This window comes from Pristis pectinata, chromosome 27 (assembly GCF_009764475.1).
Source record: "Pristis pectinata isolate sPriPec2 chromosome 27, sPriPec2.1.pri, whole genome shotgun sequence".
In the NCBI taxonomy this organism is placed as follows: Eukaryota; Metazoa; Chordata; class Chondrichthyes; order Rhinopristiformes; family Pristidae; genus Pristis; species Pristis pectinata.
In genome coordinates this window covers 31,687,027-31,703,118 of record NC_067431.1, presented here as the reverse complement: position 1 = coordinate 31,703,118, position 16,092 = coordinate 31,687,027, and the positions used below count along the sequence as shown (strand labels likewise).

At 45.7% G+C, this 16,092-nt stretch overlaps 1 protein-coding gene across 4 annotated transcripts in view; it reads left to right on the top strand.

The window, feature by feature from the left end:
* Positions 1-16,092, top strand: part of sik2a (salt-inducible kinase 2a) — a 253,352-nt gene that overhangs the window by 187,933 nt on the left and 49,327 nt on the right. For all 4 annotated transcript variants that reach the window (XM_052040106.1, XM_052040107.1, XM_052040108.1 and 1 more), the window contains 2 exons: positions 13,646-13,770; positions 15,709-15,832. In XM_052040106.1, coding sequence (XP_051896066.1) covers positions 13,646-13,770; positions 15,709-15,832 — 249 coding nt within the window. The remainder of the gene's footprint in view (positions 1-13,645; positions 13,771-15,708; positions 15,833-16,092) is intronic.

Genomic DNA, 16,092 nt, shown 5'->3' with positions numbered 1-16,092 from the left:
GAGTGGCTTATTTCCCACTGCAGTCAGACTTCTGAAGCAATATCCTCGTTCACATCCCCTGCCCAGTAGTGCTGCCACATTCTCAGACTATTATGTCACTTAAGTATTTCTTTTTGCACTACTTCAGCTTGCCACAATCTTTGCACCATTCTGTTGTTTTGCGCTTGTCACTGTATTTATTGTTGTATTTATTATTTCCATGTACGCTCTGTGAACTTCACGTAGGCAAGGAATTTCATTACACCCTGGTGTATACGACAGTAAACCAATCTGAATACACTCAACAGTGAGCATCCAAAGCCCTCTGCGATAGAGCAGTCCAAAAAGTTACAACTGTTTATATGAAGAAATTTCACCTCTTCTCAATCCTAAAAGGTCAATTCCTTCTCCTGCACAAGTCCTGAAATGTAGATTGTGCCATTGCAATGCCTTGCCATCAACCCTATTGATCTTTCCCAGACTCTTATATTCTCAATAAGATCACCTCCTGTTCTTCTAAATCCTGTGACTATAACCAATTTTACTCAATCAAATGATTTACCTTATTGTTTTGACACTGAAGGAGCTCATTTGGCACATGGGTCCATGCTGGTAGCAATCCCATATTCCCCTGTAGCCCTGCAACTTATTTTCTCTCACAGGCCCCTGATTCTTTCTGCCATTAACCTACATTAAGGCATAAATTATAGTTGCCAATTAACCTACAAGCACCTCTTGTTTAATTGAAAAGTAGGACATACAAAGTGACACGGGCTAGTGGTAGACCAGAGGACTGGGATTATTTTAGGATCCAGTGGTGAAAGGTTAAAAAGCTCATAAGAAGGGAGAAAATTGATTCTGAGAGTAAATGTGTGTAATATCAAAACAAGCAGTAAGAGTTTCTGGATGATTAGTAGGAAGAGTTGAGGAGTGGGGCCAGTTTCCCGCTGCCACACGGTCCTCTGACCACCCCCCCCCCTTCCCCGCCCACCTGGACACCTCTGCTCCTGCCCTACACCACTCTCTGCTCCTCCCACCCCCTTCCTCCCTGGGGCCTCCCTGTCTCCAGGCTTCACCTTCTGTTGCCTCTGCTCTGTTTCTTCCCCGATCTACTTCTAACTCTACATCCCACCTTGCACCTTCACCAGCCCACTCCCAAACCCACTTAACCCCTACTCCGACCCTGACCCCTCTTCCTGCTCTCCCTCTTGTTCCGTCCCTGACATCCACCTCTATCCTGCATCGCACTCTTCACCCCTGTACCACTCCCAACCCCTCTCACCCCTGTCCTCTCACCAGCCCGGCCCCTCTATCCCCCCACCCCCACCCTTCCTCTTCTAGCCTCAACTCCAACCCCTGCCGAGTCTTCACCATCACCCCTGACCTCCCGCTCTCTGAGGCTGAGTGGTCTGTTCTCAGCAAAGGCCTCACCTTTGTACTTCTACACCACCACCTCAATGAATTCCGAGCCCAGCACGATGCCGAGCTCCTTTTCCTCCACCTCCGTCTCCGTGCCTCCTTCGATTAAAAAGTCCTCTCCTCCTTCTGATGACCCATTCTCCTGCCTCCAGCCCTCTTCTTCCACTTGGACTCTCCACCGGGCCTGTTACCTCCCCTGGACCTATTCACAGCCAACTATTGGCGCGACATCAACTGTCTTGACTTTTCTGCTCCCCTCAACAATCCAACCTCTCCCTTTCTGAACGCTCTGCTCTCCTCTCTCTCCGCACCAACCCTGACATTGTCATCAAACCAGCCGACAAACGTGGTGCTGTGGTAGTCTGGGGTACTACCTTGCAGAGGCCAGACGCCAACCCTCGGACACTTCCTCCAACCTACCCCACCGAGGACCACCAGGACATTATCTCCCGCACCATCACTGACCTCATCACATCAGGAGATCTCACCCCCACAGCTACCAACATGATAGCCCCCCAACCTAGGACTGTCCATTTCTATCTCCTCGCCAAAATCCACAAGATGGACTGTCCCGGCAGACCTATTGTTACTGCATGCTCTTGCCCCACGGAGTTTGTATCCTTGTACCTGGACATTATCCTGTCCCCCTGGTCCAATCCCTTCCCACCTACGTCCAGGACACATCACACGCTCTCCAACTCTTCCATTGCTTTAAGTTCTTCACTATGGACGTGCAGTCCCTATATACCTCCATTCCCCACCATGACGGCCTCACGACTCTGCACTTCTTTCTGGACCAGAGACAGAACCAGTCCCCTTCCACTAACACTCTCCTCCACCTGGCTGAACTTGTCCTTGCCCTTAACAACTTCACTTTTGATTCCTCTCACTTTCTACAGACCAAGGGTGTAGCTATGGGCACTCGCATGGGCCCCAGCTATGCCTGCTTCTTTGTTGGGTATGTTGAACAGTCTCTGTTCCAAGCCTACTCTGGCCCCATTCCTCAACTCTTTCTCTGCTATATCAATGACTGCATTGATGCCACCTCTTATACCCATGTGGAACTCAACAGTTTCATAAATTTCACCACAAATTTTCATCCTGCTCTCCAATTCACTTGGACTACCTCTGACACCTTCCTCGATCTTTCCATCTCCAGCTCAGGAGATTCCTTATCCACTGACATCTTCTACAAACCCACTGATGCCCACAGCTGCCTCGATTACAGCTCCTCCCACCCTGTCTCTTGCAAGGACGTGATCCCTTTTTCTCAATTTCTCCGCCTCTACTGCATCTGCTCCCATGATGAGGCTTTCCACTCCAGGCCATCCGAGATGTTCAACTTCTTTTCTGACCAGGGCTTCCCCCTGACTGTGGTCCAGAGAGCTCACACCCATATCTCTGCCATTTCCTGCACTTCTGCTCGCACCCCCACCCCTTCCAGATTCAACAGGGATAGGGTCCCCCTTGTCTTCACATTTCATCCCACCAGCCTACATATCCAATACATCATTCTCCGACACTTCTGCGATCTCCAATGGGACCCCACTACCATGTATGTCTTCCCCTCCCCACCCCTTTCTGTCTTCCACAGGGACCACTCTCGCCATGACTCCCTAGTTCACTCCTTCCCCCCAACCCATCCCACTCCCACCTTGGGAACTTTCCACTGCCCCCGCCATAGTTTCAACATCTGCTCCTACACCACCTCCATCACCTCTTTCCAGAGACCCAAACAGTTCTTTCAGGTGAGACAGAGATTCACCTGCGTTTCCCTTAATATCATCTCCTGCATTAGGTGCTCCAAGTGTGGCCTCTTCTACAATGGTGAGACCAAACGCAGACTAGGTGACCATTTCGCAGAACACCTGCGCTCTGTCTGTAACCGCGACCTGCATCTCCCCTTTGCAAATCACTTCAACTCCCCCCTCCCACACTGTCACTGATGTGTCAGTCCTCGGCCTCCTCCACTGCCAGGAGAATTCCAAGCACAAACTGGAGGAACAGCACCTCATTTCCCGTCTTGGAACCTTGCAGCCTAATGGCATGAACATTGAATTCTCCCACTTTAAGTGACCCCCCCCCCCCCCCCCCCCCAACCCTGCTGCTTCTCTTCTTTCCTACTCTATCCCTTTTTTTGCCCTTTTTTTCCCTTTCTCTTCCCTTTCTCTCCTCACCTTTGACCCATCCCCCGGTGGATCTGCTCTCCCCTTCTCCCCCACACCTGCCCATCACTATCTCTTACCTGCATCTCCCTATCACCACCCTGTGCCCACTCCGCCTCCCCTCTTTTGCCCACCTATCACCGCTCTGCTTTTCCCTCCTATATATTGGGTTTCCCCTTTTCCTATCTTCAGTCCTGAAGAAGGGTCCTGACCCGAAACATTGAACGTCTGCTTTTTTCCACGGATGCTGCCTGGCCTGCTGAATTCCTACAGCATCATAGTATTTTTCATCTGGATTCCAGCATCTGCAGTCCTTTGTTTCTCTCGTAAGAGTTTCTATGGATATAATTAGAAGGATGGCTAAGATAAGTGTGGGACCTCTAGAGAATGACGCTGATGATATAATAACAAGAAACAAAGGCATTGCAGATATGTTAAATCAATTTTTTGCTTCAGTCTTCACTGAGAAGGATGCTGCAAATATCTCTAATATAACAGAGAAACAGAAGAGACTGCAGATGCCGGAATTTGGAGCAACACATAATCTGCTGGAGGAACTCAGTGGGTCGAGCAGCATCTTTGGGGGGGAAAGGAACTGTCAACATTTCAAGTCGAAACCCTAAATCAGGATTGAGTGTGGAGGTGTCATATAAAGCAGAGAAGGGGAGTGATGGGAGAGGAGCTCGAGATGATTGGTTGATAGAGGAGGGATGAAAGATGATGGGGAAGTGGCGTCAGGTAGGGGAGAGGAGGGCGGGATGGAGTTGGGAGACTGTGGCAGGTAGATGATGATAGATTGAATTGGAATTGGTTTATTTTGTCATTTGTACCAAGGTACGGTGAAAAACCTGTCTTGTATACTGTTCACACAGATCAATTCATTACACAGTGCATTGGGAAAACAATACAGAATGCAGAATAAAGTGTCACAGCTACCGAGAAAGTGCAGTGCAAGTAGGCAATAAGGTGTTATGACTAAATGAGGTAGATTGTGAGGTCAAGAGTCCATCTTATCGTACTAGGGAACCATTCAATAGTTTTATAACTGGGATAGCAGCTGTCCTTGAGCCTAGTGGTACGTGCTTTCAGGGGAGAAGAGGGAATGACTCGGTGTGTGGGGTCTTTGATTATGCTGGCTGCTTTACCAAGGCAGCAAGAAGTATAGACAGAGTCCTTGGAGGGGAGGCTGGTTTCCATGATGTGCTCAGCTGTGTCCACAACTTTCTGCAGTTTCTTGCAGTCACAGGTGCGATTTCTTGGCCATGGTATTTACGTGGTTGGACCAGGACAGGTTATTGGTGATGTTCACTCCCAGCAACTTGAAGCTCTCAACCCTCTCAACCTCAGTGCCATTGATGTAGACAGGAGCATGTACACTGCCCACCTTCCTGAAGTCAATGACCAGCTCTTTTGTTTTGCTGACATTGAGGGAAAGGTTGTTATGCTGACACCATGTCACTAAGCTCTCTATCTCTTTCCTGTACTTCGATTCATTGTTATTTGAGATACCAGTCACTATCGTGGTATCATCTGCAAACTTGTGGATGGAGTTAGAGCAGAATCTGGCCACACAGTCATGAGTAGAATAAGGGGCTGAGGACGCAGCCTTGTGAGGCACCAGTGCTGAGAGTTAATCGTGCCGGAGGTGTTGCTGCCTATCCTCACTGACTGTGGTCTGTTGGTCAGTAAGTCAAGGATCCTGTTGCAAAGGGAGATGTTGAGCCCCAGGTCTCAGAGTGTAGTGATTGCTTGGAATTATAGTATTGATGGCAGAGCTGTAGTAAATAAACAATAGTCTAACGTAAGTGTTGATGCTCCAGAGGTGAGTGTAGGGCCAGGGAGATGGCGGCCACTGTAGATCTGTTTTGGCAGTAGGCGAATTGCTGTGGGTCAAGGTTTCCTGGTAGGCTGGAGCTGATGTGTGCCATGACCAACCTCTCAAAGCACTTCATGATGGTAAATGTCAGAGCCACCAGTCGGTAGTCATTAAGGCACATTACCTTGTTTTTCTTAGGTACCGGGATGATAGTGGTCTTCTTAAAGCAGGTGGGAACCTCAAATTGAAGCAGGGAGAGGTTAAAAATGTTTGCAAATACCTACGCCCGCTGATCTGCACAGGATCTGGGGACACGGCCAGGGACACCATCTGGGCCAGATGACCCTCCCTCTGGTGGGTTCCCCCCACCCCCACCCAGCCTCTCTCCTTCCAGTCCTTCAATTTTTGCTCCCTTTCCCATCAACCTGCCCCCCACCCAGCCCCCCATCACCCATCTTCATCCCACTACCCCTCCTGGTTCTATCCACCCACAAGTTCTGCCCCCACCCCCCCTTTCAGTTCTGGTTCTATCTGCCATTCACCTCTCCCCTAATGGTTCCCATTCTCACCTTCCTTACTTATCAGAGTCCAATACAGGCAACCCTTTGTGTTCCCGCCTATCTCTCTCTGGCATCTATCTCCAACCTTCACCGTCCCCTCTCCCCACCTCACATTTTGTTTTCCTCTTTGCCTCCATCTATCATCCACCTGCCACTGTCTCCCCCCTCCCCACCTGGTGTAACCTGCCCATCATCTTTCACCCCTCCTCAGTCCACCTATCACCTCGAGCTCCTGTCTCACTACTCCCCCTCTCCTCTTTATACTGGCCATCTCCACTCTCCAATTTCAGTCCAGGTTTCAACCCGAAATGTTGACAAGTCCTTTCTCCCACGGGTACTGCTCAACCTGCTGAGTTCCTCCAGCAGAATGTTAGTTGCTCTAAGATAAAAGATGGTCTTCCTTCAAATAACGCGAAGAATGCATAAAATCACCAATCAAAAGAGAGAAACTCACAGGACTGAGGCAGCAGGACCTGACACCCTGCACCCTAAGGTTTTAAAGGAAGTGACTGCAGAGATCATGGGCCCATTGTTTGATGTTTTTCAAAATGCGCTATATTCCAGGAGAGTACCTAAGGATTGGAAAACCACAATCACAGCTCCCTTGTTCAAAAAGGGAGGAAGACAAGGGGGGAAGCTACAGGCTAGTTAGCTTAACATCTGTTGTCAGCAAGATGCTAGAGTCAATAATCAAAGAGAAAATAAGTAATCATTTAGAAAAGCTCACTACGATAAATCAACTCGGTATGGGTTTAGGGAAGGTAAATCATGTTTGACAAATTTGCATGAATTCTTTGAGGATTATACAGGGAAAGTCGATAGAGGGGAACCTATAGATGTGGTGTATTTAGAGTTCGAAAAGGTATTTGACAAGTTGCTGTATAAGAGTTTGGTGAATAATTTAGGAGCTCATGGTATTGGAGGAAATGCATTAGCATGTATTGAAAACGGGTTGTCACAGAGAAAACAGAATAAATGATTTTTTTTCAGCTGGAGGGATGTAACTGTGAGCACCTCGGGATCGGTTTTTGGCCCTCAATTGTTCACTATTTATACTAATGACCTGGAGAAGGGAAGGTTTCCAAGTTCGATCGTTGAAAAGCAGGTAGAAATGCATGCTGTATTGAGTATATTGTGACCTGCAAATGGATAGAGTGAGTGACTGGGCAAAATCTTGCAAATGGAGTTTCATGTAGGAAAGTGTGAGGTGGTGCACTTTGGTGGGAGGAATCAGAAGTTATCTAAATGGAGAGAGTGAAGTACAGAGAGATCTAAGTATGAATCACAGAAAGTTATCAGGTAGTTCCAACAAATAATTAAGAAGGTAAATTGCATGTTTGTCTTTATTGCAAAGGGTTTGAAGTTTAAAAATAGATTTTGTTGCATTTGTACAGGTTGTTGCCGAGGCCACACCTGGAGTACTGTGCAGAGAAGTCAGTCCAAAGGAGATTCATCAGGCTAGTTCCTGGGATGAGAGGGTTGCTCTATCAAGAGAGGGTTGCTCTATCAAGAGAGGGTATACTGTTTGGACCTGTATTCCCTTGATTTTAGAAGAATGAGATGTGAGCTTATTGAGACATATAAGATCTTGACGGGGCTTGACATGGTAGACTAGCTGTTTTCACCAGTGAGAGTCATTTAAAATGGAAATTTATAAATAGAAATTTATTTTTGCAGAGGGTGATGAATCTGTGAAATTATCTGCCCCCTTAGCTTGTTGGAGGCTGGATTATTAGTTATCTCTAAGGAGAAGATAGATAATTATTTGAAAGACCGTGGAATTGATGGCTATGGGAAACTGGCACAGAAGAGGAGTTGAGGCTGACGTAGATCAGCTGTGATCATATTGAATGGTGGAGCAGGCTGGACCAGGTGGCCTCCTTCTGCTCCTATTTTTTCATGTTTTATTTAGGCTGTGGGAAGAAATTTTGCACTCAGGGGAAAGCCACACAATGAACGTGCTAACTCCACACAGACAGCTGTTGAAGTCAGGGTTGAACCCGGACCCCTGGAGGTGTGAGGTAGCAGCACTACCTGCTGCATCATTATAATATCCATTCATACGGTTTAAAGGGATTGGGTAGGGAGGATGTGTGTAAATCACCTCCTGGGGGGGGGGGGGGGGGGGGGGGGGGTTGAAAATGTTCAATGGTGTCTGTGAAGAAGTTGATTACCTATGTCCTGAAAAGACTTAGATTTGTTGACCTTTTGCTGTTTGTTCATTTCACATACGTCATGGTATCTGTAGTGCTTGGTATCTATTATCTCGTCTCCTAACCAAAGAAGATTGATTAGCCAACCAGTTCATGACTGTCATTTTTTTTCTTGTGGCACAGACTGTCAGCCTTACTTGGTATTGGGTTATATTGAGGTTTATTAAACCTCCCATTCTTTGTGATATTTTGATGATGTAACAGACCACATCAAAGGTAAGGTTGAATTGCTATTGTGCTTTTCACAACCACCTTCTGTCCAAGTGCTCTACAACCATGGAAATACTTATAACGTGTACCCATTGTGTAATGGAAGAAACCCATGTGCCAACTTGCATGCACCAGGCAAACACAAACAGCAACACAATAATGACTACATCGGCAGCTTTTTCTCAGATGTTTTCTGAAGGATAAATATTGGCTACAGCTTCAGGGAGAAGTTCCCTACAGTGCTTCATAGGCTCAGTACTGTTCCTCCAGTAGCGCAGCACTCTCCCAGTCTGATTTGGAAGCATCAACCTGTTCTTTGTGCTCGAATCTTGAGTAGGTTTTGAATATACAACCTTCTGACTCCTGAGGCCAGGATGCTGCCCTCTGAACCATGGCAGATTTGCATGTTTTCCTATTTGTTGGCTGCTCAAATTACAGCATTTGTACAAAGAGAGTAAATAATATTGTTCAGCTCTGACCCATTGGTGCTATGAATAACAGTGGCTTGATATTGATTAGTGCTATATGTTGGGTGCATAACTCTGAATACGTACATATTGCTGGAGTGGGAGTTGGGATTTGGGGGTGGGTCTGCAATAATCTGCCTATTGTATTTGTGAGATTAACTACAGGCTGTGCTCCTTTTGAGGGTTACATTTCCTTAATAGTATTATTTTATCCCAAACAGAATAGAAGTTATTTTGCATCTGGAATCTCTTGAGTCTCCATAGAAATTATCTCACTTGAAACAATTAAACATATGGAAATATAACTTTTAGCTCTCAGTCATTATCAAAGGTACAAGATTCTCAGCACTTCTTAATTTTGTTGGAAGCCAGATTATTTATCAAGATGAACAAAACAGTTATATTCCAAGAATGGCATTGGATGCACTGATCATTTATCTTGTTCAGGAATGTACCACTGAGCTGCCAGTTTGCTTGGCTCACTCAGATGCTTGGGCTAAGCAAGGTTTTTGTTTTGGGATTTGGGTAAGTATTACCCAAGGCTATAAGACGAGAACTTGGGAGTGTAAATTGAGATGACATTTTCGTAGGGAAATGTACTATGGGGATGTGGTCGATGTTCAGGGATCTTTTGCAGGATGTTAGGGATAAATTTGTCCCGGTGAGGCAGAGAAAGAATGGCAGGGTGAAGGATCTGTGGGTGACGAGAGAGGTGGAACAACTAGTTAGGAAGAAGAAGGCAGCATACATAAGGTGTAAGCAGCAAGGATCGGATAGGGCTTGTGACGAATATAGAGTAGCAAGGAAGGAACTTAAGAAAGAGCTGAAGAGAGCGAGAAGGGGGCAAGAAAAGGCTTTGGCGAGTAGGGTTAAGGAGAATCCCAAGGCTTTTTTCTCGTACGTGAAGAGCAGAAGGATGGCTAGAATAAAGGTAGGTCTGATTAAAGGCAAAGGTGGGAGGATGTGCCTGGAAGCTGTGGAAGTGGGTGAGGTTCTCAATGAATACTTCTCTTCAGTATTCACCAAGAAGAGGGGTCTTAATAATGCTGAGGAGAGTGTTGGTAAGGGTAGTGTTCTAGAGTATGTAGGTATCAAGAGAGAGGATGTGTTGGAGTTGTTAGAAAATATTAGGACAGATAAGTCCCCAGGGCCTGACGGATTATTCCCCAGGCTGCTTTGGGAGGCGAGGGAGGAGCTTGCTGAACTGTTGGTTAGGATCTTTGAGTCCTCGTTGTCCACGCGGATGATACCGGAGGATTGGAGGGTGGTGAATGTTGTCCCCTTATTCAAAAAAGGTAGTAGGAATAGTCCAGGGAATTACAGGCCAGTGAACCTTACGTCTGTGGTGGGTAAGCTGTTAGAAAGGATTCTAAGAGATAGGATCTATGATCATTTAGAGAATCATGGACTGATTAGGGACAGCCAGCGTGGCTTTGTGAAGGGAAGATCTTGCCTCACAAGCCTGATAGAGTTCTTTGAGGAGGTGACCAGGAACTTTGATGAGGGTAGTGCAGTGGATGTGGTCTACATGGATTTTAGTAAGGCGTTTGATAAGGTTCAGCATGGTAGGCTAGGGAGGCTTGGCCGTGTGGATTCAGAATTGGCTTGCCTGTAGAAAGCAGAGGGTTGTGGTGGAGGGAGTGCATTCGGATTGGGGGCTGTGACTGGTGGTGTCCCACAGGGATCGGCTCTGGGACCTCTACTTTTTGTGATATTTATTAATGACTTAGATGAGGGGGTGGAAGGGTGGGTTAGCAAGTTTGCAGATGTCACAAAGATCAGTGGTGTTGTGGAGTTCAATCTCCATCTAGCAGAATAATGTTTCAGCACAGACTATGTTTCGGCACAGACTAGAAGGGCCAAATGGCCTGTTTTCTGTGCTGTAGTTTCCTATGGTTTCAATCCAGAGAAATGTGAGGTAGTACACTTTGGAAGGACAAACTCCAAGGCGCAGTACAAGGTAAATGGCAGGATTCTGGGCAGTGTAGAGGAGCAGCGGGATCTGGGGGTTCATATCCACAGATCACTGAAAGTTGTCTCACAGGTAGATAAGGTAGTTAAGAAAGCTTATAGGATGTTAGCTTTCATAAGTCAGGGGATCGAGTTTAAGAGCTTCGAAGTAATGATGCAGCTTTACAAAACTCTGGTTAGGCCACACTTAGAGTACTGTGTGCAGTTCTGGTCGCCTCATTATAAGAAGGATGTGGAGGCGTTGGAAAGGGTGCAGAGGAGATTTACCAGGATGCTGCCTGGATTAGAGAGAATGGATTATGAGGAGAGACTAAAGGAGCTAAGGCTTTACTCATTGGAGAGAAGGAGGATGAGGGGAGACATGATAGAGGTATACAAAATATTAAAAGGAATAGATAGAGTGGACAGCCAGCGCCTCTTTCCCAGGGTACCAATGCTCAAAGCAAGAGGACATGGCTACATGGCTTTAAGGTAATGGGTGGGAAGTTCAAGGGAGATATCAGAGGGAGGTTTTTCACCCAGAGAGTGGTTGGTGCATGGAATGCGCTACCTGGGGTAGTGGTGGAGGCTGATACGTTGGTCAAGTTCAAGAGATTTTTAGATAAGCATATGGAGGAATTTAAGATAGAGGGATATGTGGGAGGAAGGGGTTAGATAGTCTTAGGTGTGGTTTGAAGGGTGGCACAACATGGTGGGCCGAAGGGCCTGTATTATGCTATATTGTTCTATGGTTCTAGTGTATACTCTGGTTGAGTGCTGCAGTCAGTCTGACATAGAGCAAGTCACTTGATTGGTATTATATCCATCACCTTAAACATCCAATCCCTTCATTACCGACACATTCCGTCTACTACATGTATCATTTACAAAGTACACTACACCATCTCAACAAGATTTCTTTGGCAGTACCTCCCAAACCTGTCATCTATGTCAAGAACTATATCTGCATTGGAATGCAAACACCTGCAAGTTCCTATTGCCACGCACCATCCTGACTTGGGAATATATCACAGTTCCTCCATTATCATTGGGGCAAAATTCAAGACCTTCTTATCGAATGCCACTGTGACAGCATTTCCACCTGCACTAATTCAAATTTGCCTTCTCAAGGATAATTAAGAATGGGCAATAAATGCTCTTCTTGGCAGCAACATCCACATACTGTAACCAAATTAAAAGATGAACAGACAGGAGTCATCAATCTGCTGATGCCAATCAATCGGAGGGGAGAAAATGATCAATTAATTTGATTGAGGTTTTTGAAGAAGTAACCAAAAAGGTTGGTGAGGGCAAGGCAGTAGACATGGTCTATATGGACTTCAGTAAGGCCTTTGATAAGGTTCCACATGGTAAGCTGCTGTGGAAAGTTAGAATGCATGGGATCCAGGGAGAGCTGGCTAATTGGATACAGGATAGGTTTGATGGTAGGAAGCAGAGGGCGATGGTGGAAGGTTGTTCTGCAGACTGGACCCATGACTTGTGGTGTTCCCCAGGGCTCGGTGCTGGGCCCGTTGCTTTTTGTCATCTATGTCAATGATTTGGATGAGAATGTACAAGGCATGGTTAGTAAGTTTGCTGATGACACTAAAATAGGTAGTGTCATTTGACAGTGAAGATGAATATCAAAATTTACAAAGGGATCTTGATCAGCTGGGTAAGTGGGCCGAGGAATGCCAAATGGAGTTTAATTTAGATAAGTGCGAGGTGTTGCATTTTGGGAAGACAAATGAGGGAGGACTTTCACAGTGAATGGTAGGGCCCTGGGGAGTGTTGTAGAACAGAGGGACCTGGGAGTACAAGTACATGGTTCTCTGAAAGTGGCATCGCAGGTAGACAGGGTGCTGAAGAAGGCTTTTGGCTTGCTGGCCTTCATCAGTCAGGGCATTGAGTATAGAAGTTGGGATGTTATGTTGCAGTTGTACAAGACATTGGTGAGGCTGCATTTAGAATATTGTGTTCGGTTTTTGTCAGCCTGATATAGAAAAGATGTCATTATGCTGGAAAGAGCACAGAGGAGATTTACAAGGATGTTGCTGGGACTTGATGGACTGAGTTATGGAGAGAAGTCCAGCAAGTTGGGATTTTTTTCACTGGAGTATAGGAGAATGAGGGATGATCTTATAGAAGTGTATAAAATTATGAGGGACATAGGGTGAATGCACAATCTTTTTCCCAGGCTTGGAGAGTCAAGAATTAGAGGGCATAGATCTAAGATGAGCGGGGAGAGAATTAATAGGAACTTGAGGGGCAACTTTTTCACCCAGTGGGTGGTCAGTATATGGAACGAGCTGCCAGAGGAAGTGGGTGAGCCAGGTACATTAACAACATTTAAAAGGTACTTGGACAGGTATACGGATAGGAAAAGGTTTACAGGGATATTGGCCAAATGCAGACAAATGGGACTAGTTTAGATGGGAATCTTGCACAGCATGGACGAGTTGGGCCGAAGAGCCTATTTCCGTGCTGTATGACTCAAATTGTTGGACTTAGTGAGGTTAGATTGTGCTGCAAGCCTTTGGAATTTCACTGGGAAATGGTTTCATACATTTGCGAAGCCAGCCTACCCTTTCTCAGCCCTGCACGTTACACTTTTATTGGCAAGGTGCTAGTGGCATTATCTATAGTCCTTTGATAAAATCAAACTTCTGAAAGATGTTCTGCAGAGCCACCCCCATCCAATGCTGACAGTTATGATAGTTGACCAAATAAATTTGAAAGTTTTCAATGGTAATGTTGACAAGTAAATGTAAGGAAAACCCATGGCTGGAGTGCACAATCACCACAAGATGGTAGTATCAGAAATAACATGAAGGCTGACTGGCGGTGTTGTGTTCTGTTCGAATAGATTTTGGTTTTGGCAACTTCTACGAACCAGGGGAACCTTTGGCCACATGGTGTGGAAGCCCACCTTATGCAGCTCCAGAAGTTTTTGAAGGACAGCAGTACGAGGGACCTCTACTGGACATCTGGGTAACAATTTTGCTTCAACCCTAAAAACAGTTTGAAGTTATTTTTTTTTAATTCACTTTCTTGTTTGAAACAGTTGACTTTATTTCCATGGACTCGAATCACAGAATCGCACAGCACAGAGCTGGGCCCTTTCAGCCCACCTTGTTGATGCCGACCTACACTAATCCCATTTACCTGCATTAGGCCTGAATCTTTCTACTCCTTTCCTGTCCAAGTACCTGTCCAAATGCCTTTTGAACATTGTAACTGTATCTGCCTCCACCACCACCTCAGATCTCCTTTAAATTTCTCCCCTCTCAACTTAAACCTATGCCCTGTAGTTCTAGACACCCTACACTGGGAGAAAAACTATCTATCCTATATATACCCCACATGATTTTATATGTCTACCAGCTCACCCCTCAGTCTCCAGTGAGAATAACCCCAGCCTATCCAATCTCTCCTAATAACTGCAGCCCTCCATTCCAGGCAACATCTTCTGCACTCTTCTGAATCTCTTCTGCACTCTCTCCATTGTTACCACATCCTTCCTGTAGTGTGGTGACCAGAACTGTACACAACGCTCCAACATTTTGTACAGCTGCAACATGACAACCCAACTGTTATACTCAATGCCTCCGTCCATAAAGCAAACATACCAAATGCCTCTTTCACTACCCTATCCACCTGTGTTGCCACTTACAGTGAGCTATGGACTTGTACCCCAAGTTCCCTCTGTACGTCAACACACTTACGGTCCCTGCCATTTACTTGGTATGCCCTACCGGAATTTGACCTCCCAAAGTGCTGGACAAATGGATTAAATAGGCTGGATTAAATTCCATCTGCCACTGGTCCGCCCAACTTTCCAGCTTCGAAGTCCCGCTGTATCCTTAGACAATCTATTTCACAATCTACAGCTCCACCAATTTTCTGCTGTCTGCAAACTTACTGATCAGACTACCTATGTTCTAATCCAAGTCATTTATAAATATAATTACAAACAAAGGTCCCAGCACCAAAGCCTGTGGTACACCACTTGTTACAGACTTGCAATCAGAAAAGCAACCGTCCATCACTACCCTCTGCCTCCTGTCACCAAGCCAATATTGGATTCAACACGTCTCAGGTCTTTGTGCCTTAAAAACCGAAAATGGTGGAAACAAACACTCAGCATTTCGGGCAACATCTGTAGGGAGCGTTAACATTTCAGGCCAAAGACCCTTTGTTTCCATGAATATTGTGTTTAATCTGTTACCTCATCTAGATGGCCATTTGGACAAGGTTCTGTGTGCTTGTCCAGGAATTGACTAAGCCCCAGGCTGACTTCTCACTTGTGCCAATCAAATTGAGCTTGCCATGGCTTTTCACTGTCCTGGCAGAGATCAAGGAAAAGAGCAAAAAACTGGAGATGCTTGAAATCTGAAGTGGGGCAGGCAGCATCTGTGGAGAGGGAACCAGAGTTGGTGCTTCAGGCCAATGCTCCTTCTTCAGAACTGGAAAAGTGTGAAAGCAGGTGTGGTCTTAATAGAGGTTAAAAGCTCAAAGAATATGAAGGGAATCAAATCTAATAAGCAGCTATGCAGTTATGAAACAACCTGTTTAAAGTTGCCAGGCATTATCAGAGGTGAATTATTGTTTCGTGATCATCAAAGTGAGGGAATGGAACATTTTGTTATTTGAGGCATGCCTTCTAGGTGTCAAGACTCATGTTTTGCATGAGTCTTGGATAGAGCTCAAAACTCCCTTCTTCTGTTCAGTCAATGTGTCTCAAGCTCAATTCTATGCCACAAACTCAGCCACTGTGACACTAGTGCTCACTTGACTTCCTGAGATTGTGTATCATTTAAAACCCAGACCAAAGGCCGACATTATGCTGTGGGTCCACTAAACTGTAGATAATGAACAATATAGCCTTTTCCATTTTTTATATAAAACTTCTTAATGTTGTGTCTGCAGAGTCTCGGAGTGGTCCTCTATGTGCTGGTTTGTGGAGCTTTACCCTTTGATGGTCCAACACTTCCAGTGCTGAGGCAGCGGGTTCTGGAAGGCAGATTTAGAATTCCATACTTCATGTCTGAAGGTGAGAACACACAAAACACTTGAAAATGTTGAGCTGCACACCATGTCGGGAGTGAGTCATTCACATCAGATGCAGTATCCTGATGTAGGGTTTTGACCCAAAATGTCAACAATTCCTTTCCTTCCAGAGGTGCTGCTCAACCTGCTGAGTTCCTCCAGCAGATTGTTTGTTGCATGTGATTTAAATGGGAAAAGGGCTCCAAATTAGACTTGTTTTACTTGGAGTTTATTATTGTCACATGTCATAGTCATACAGCATGG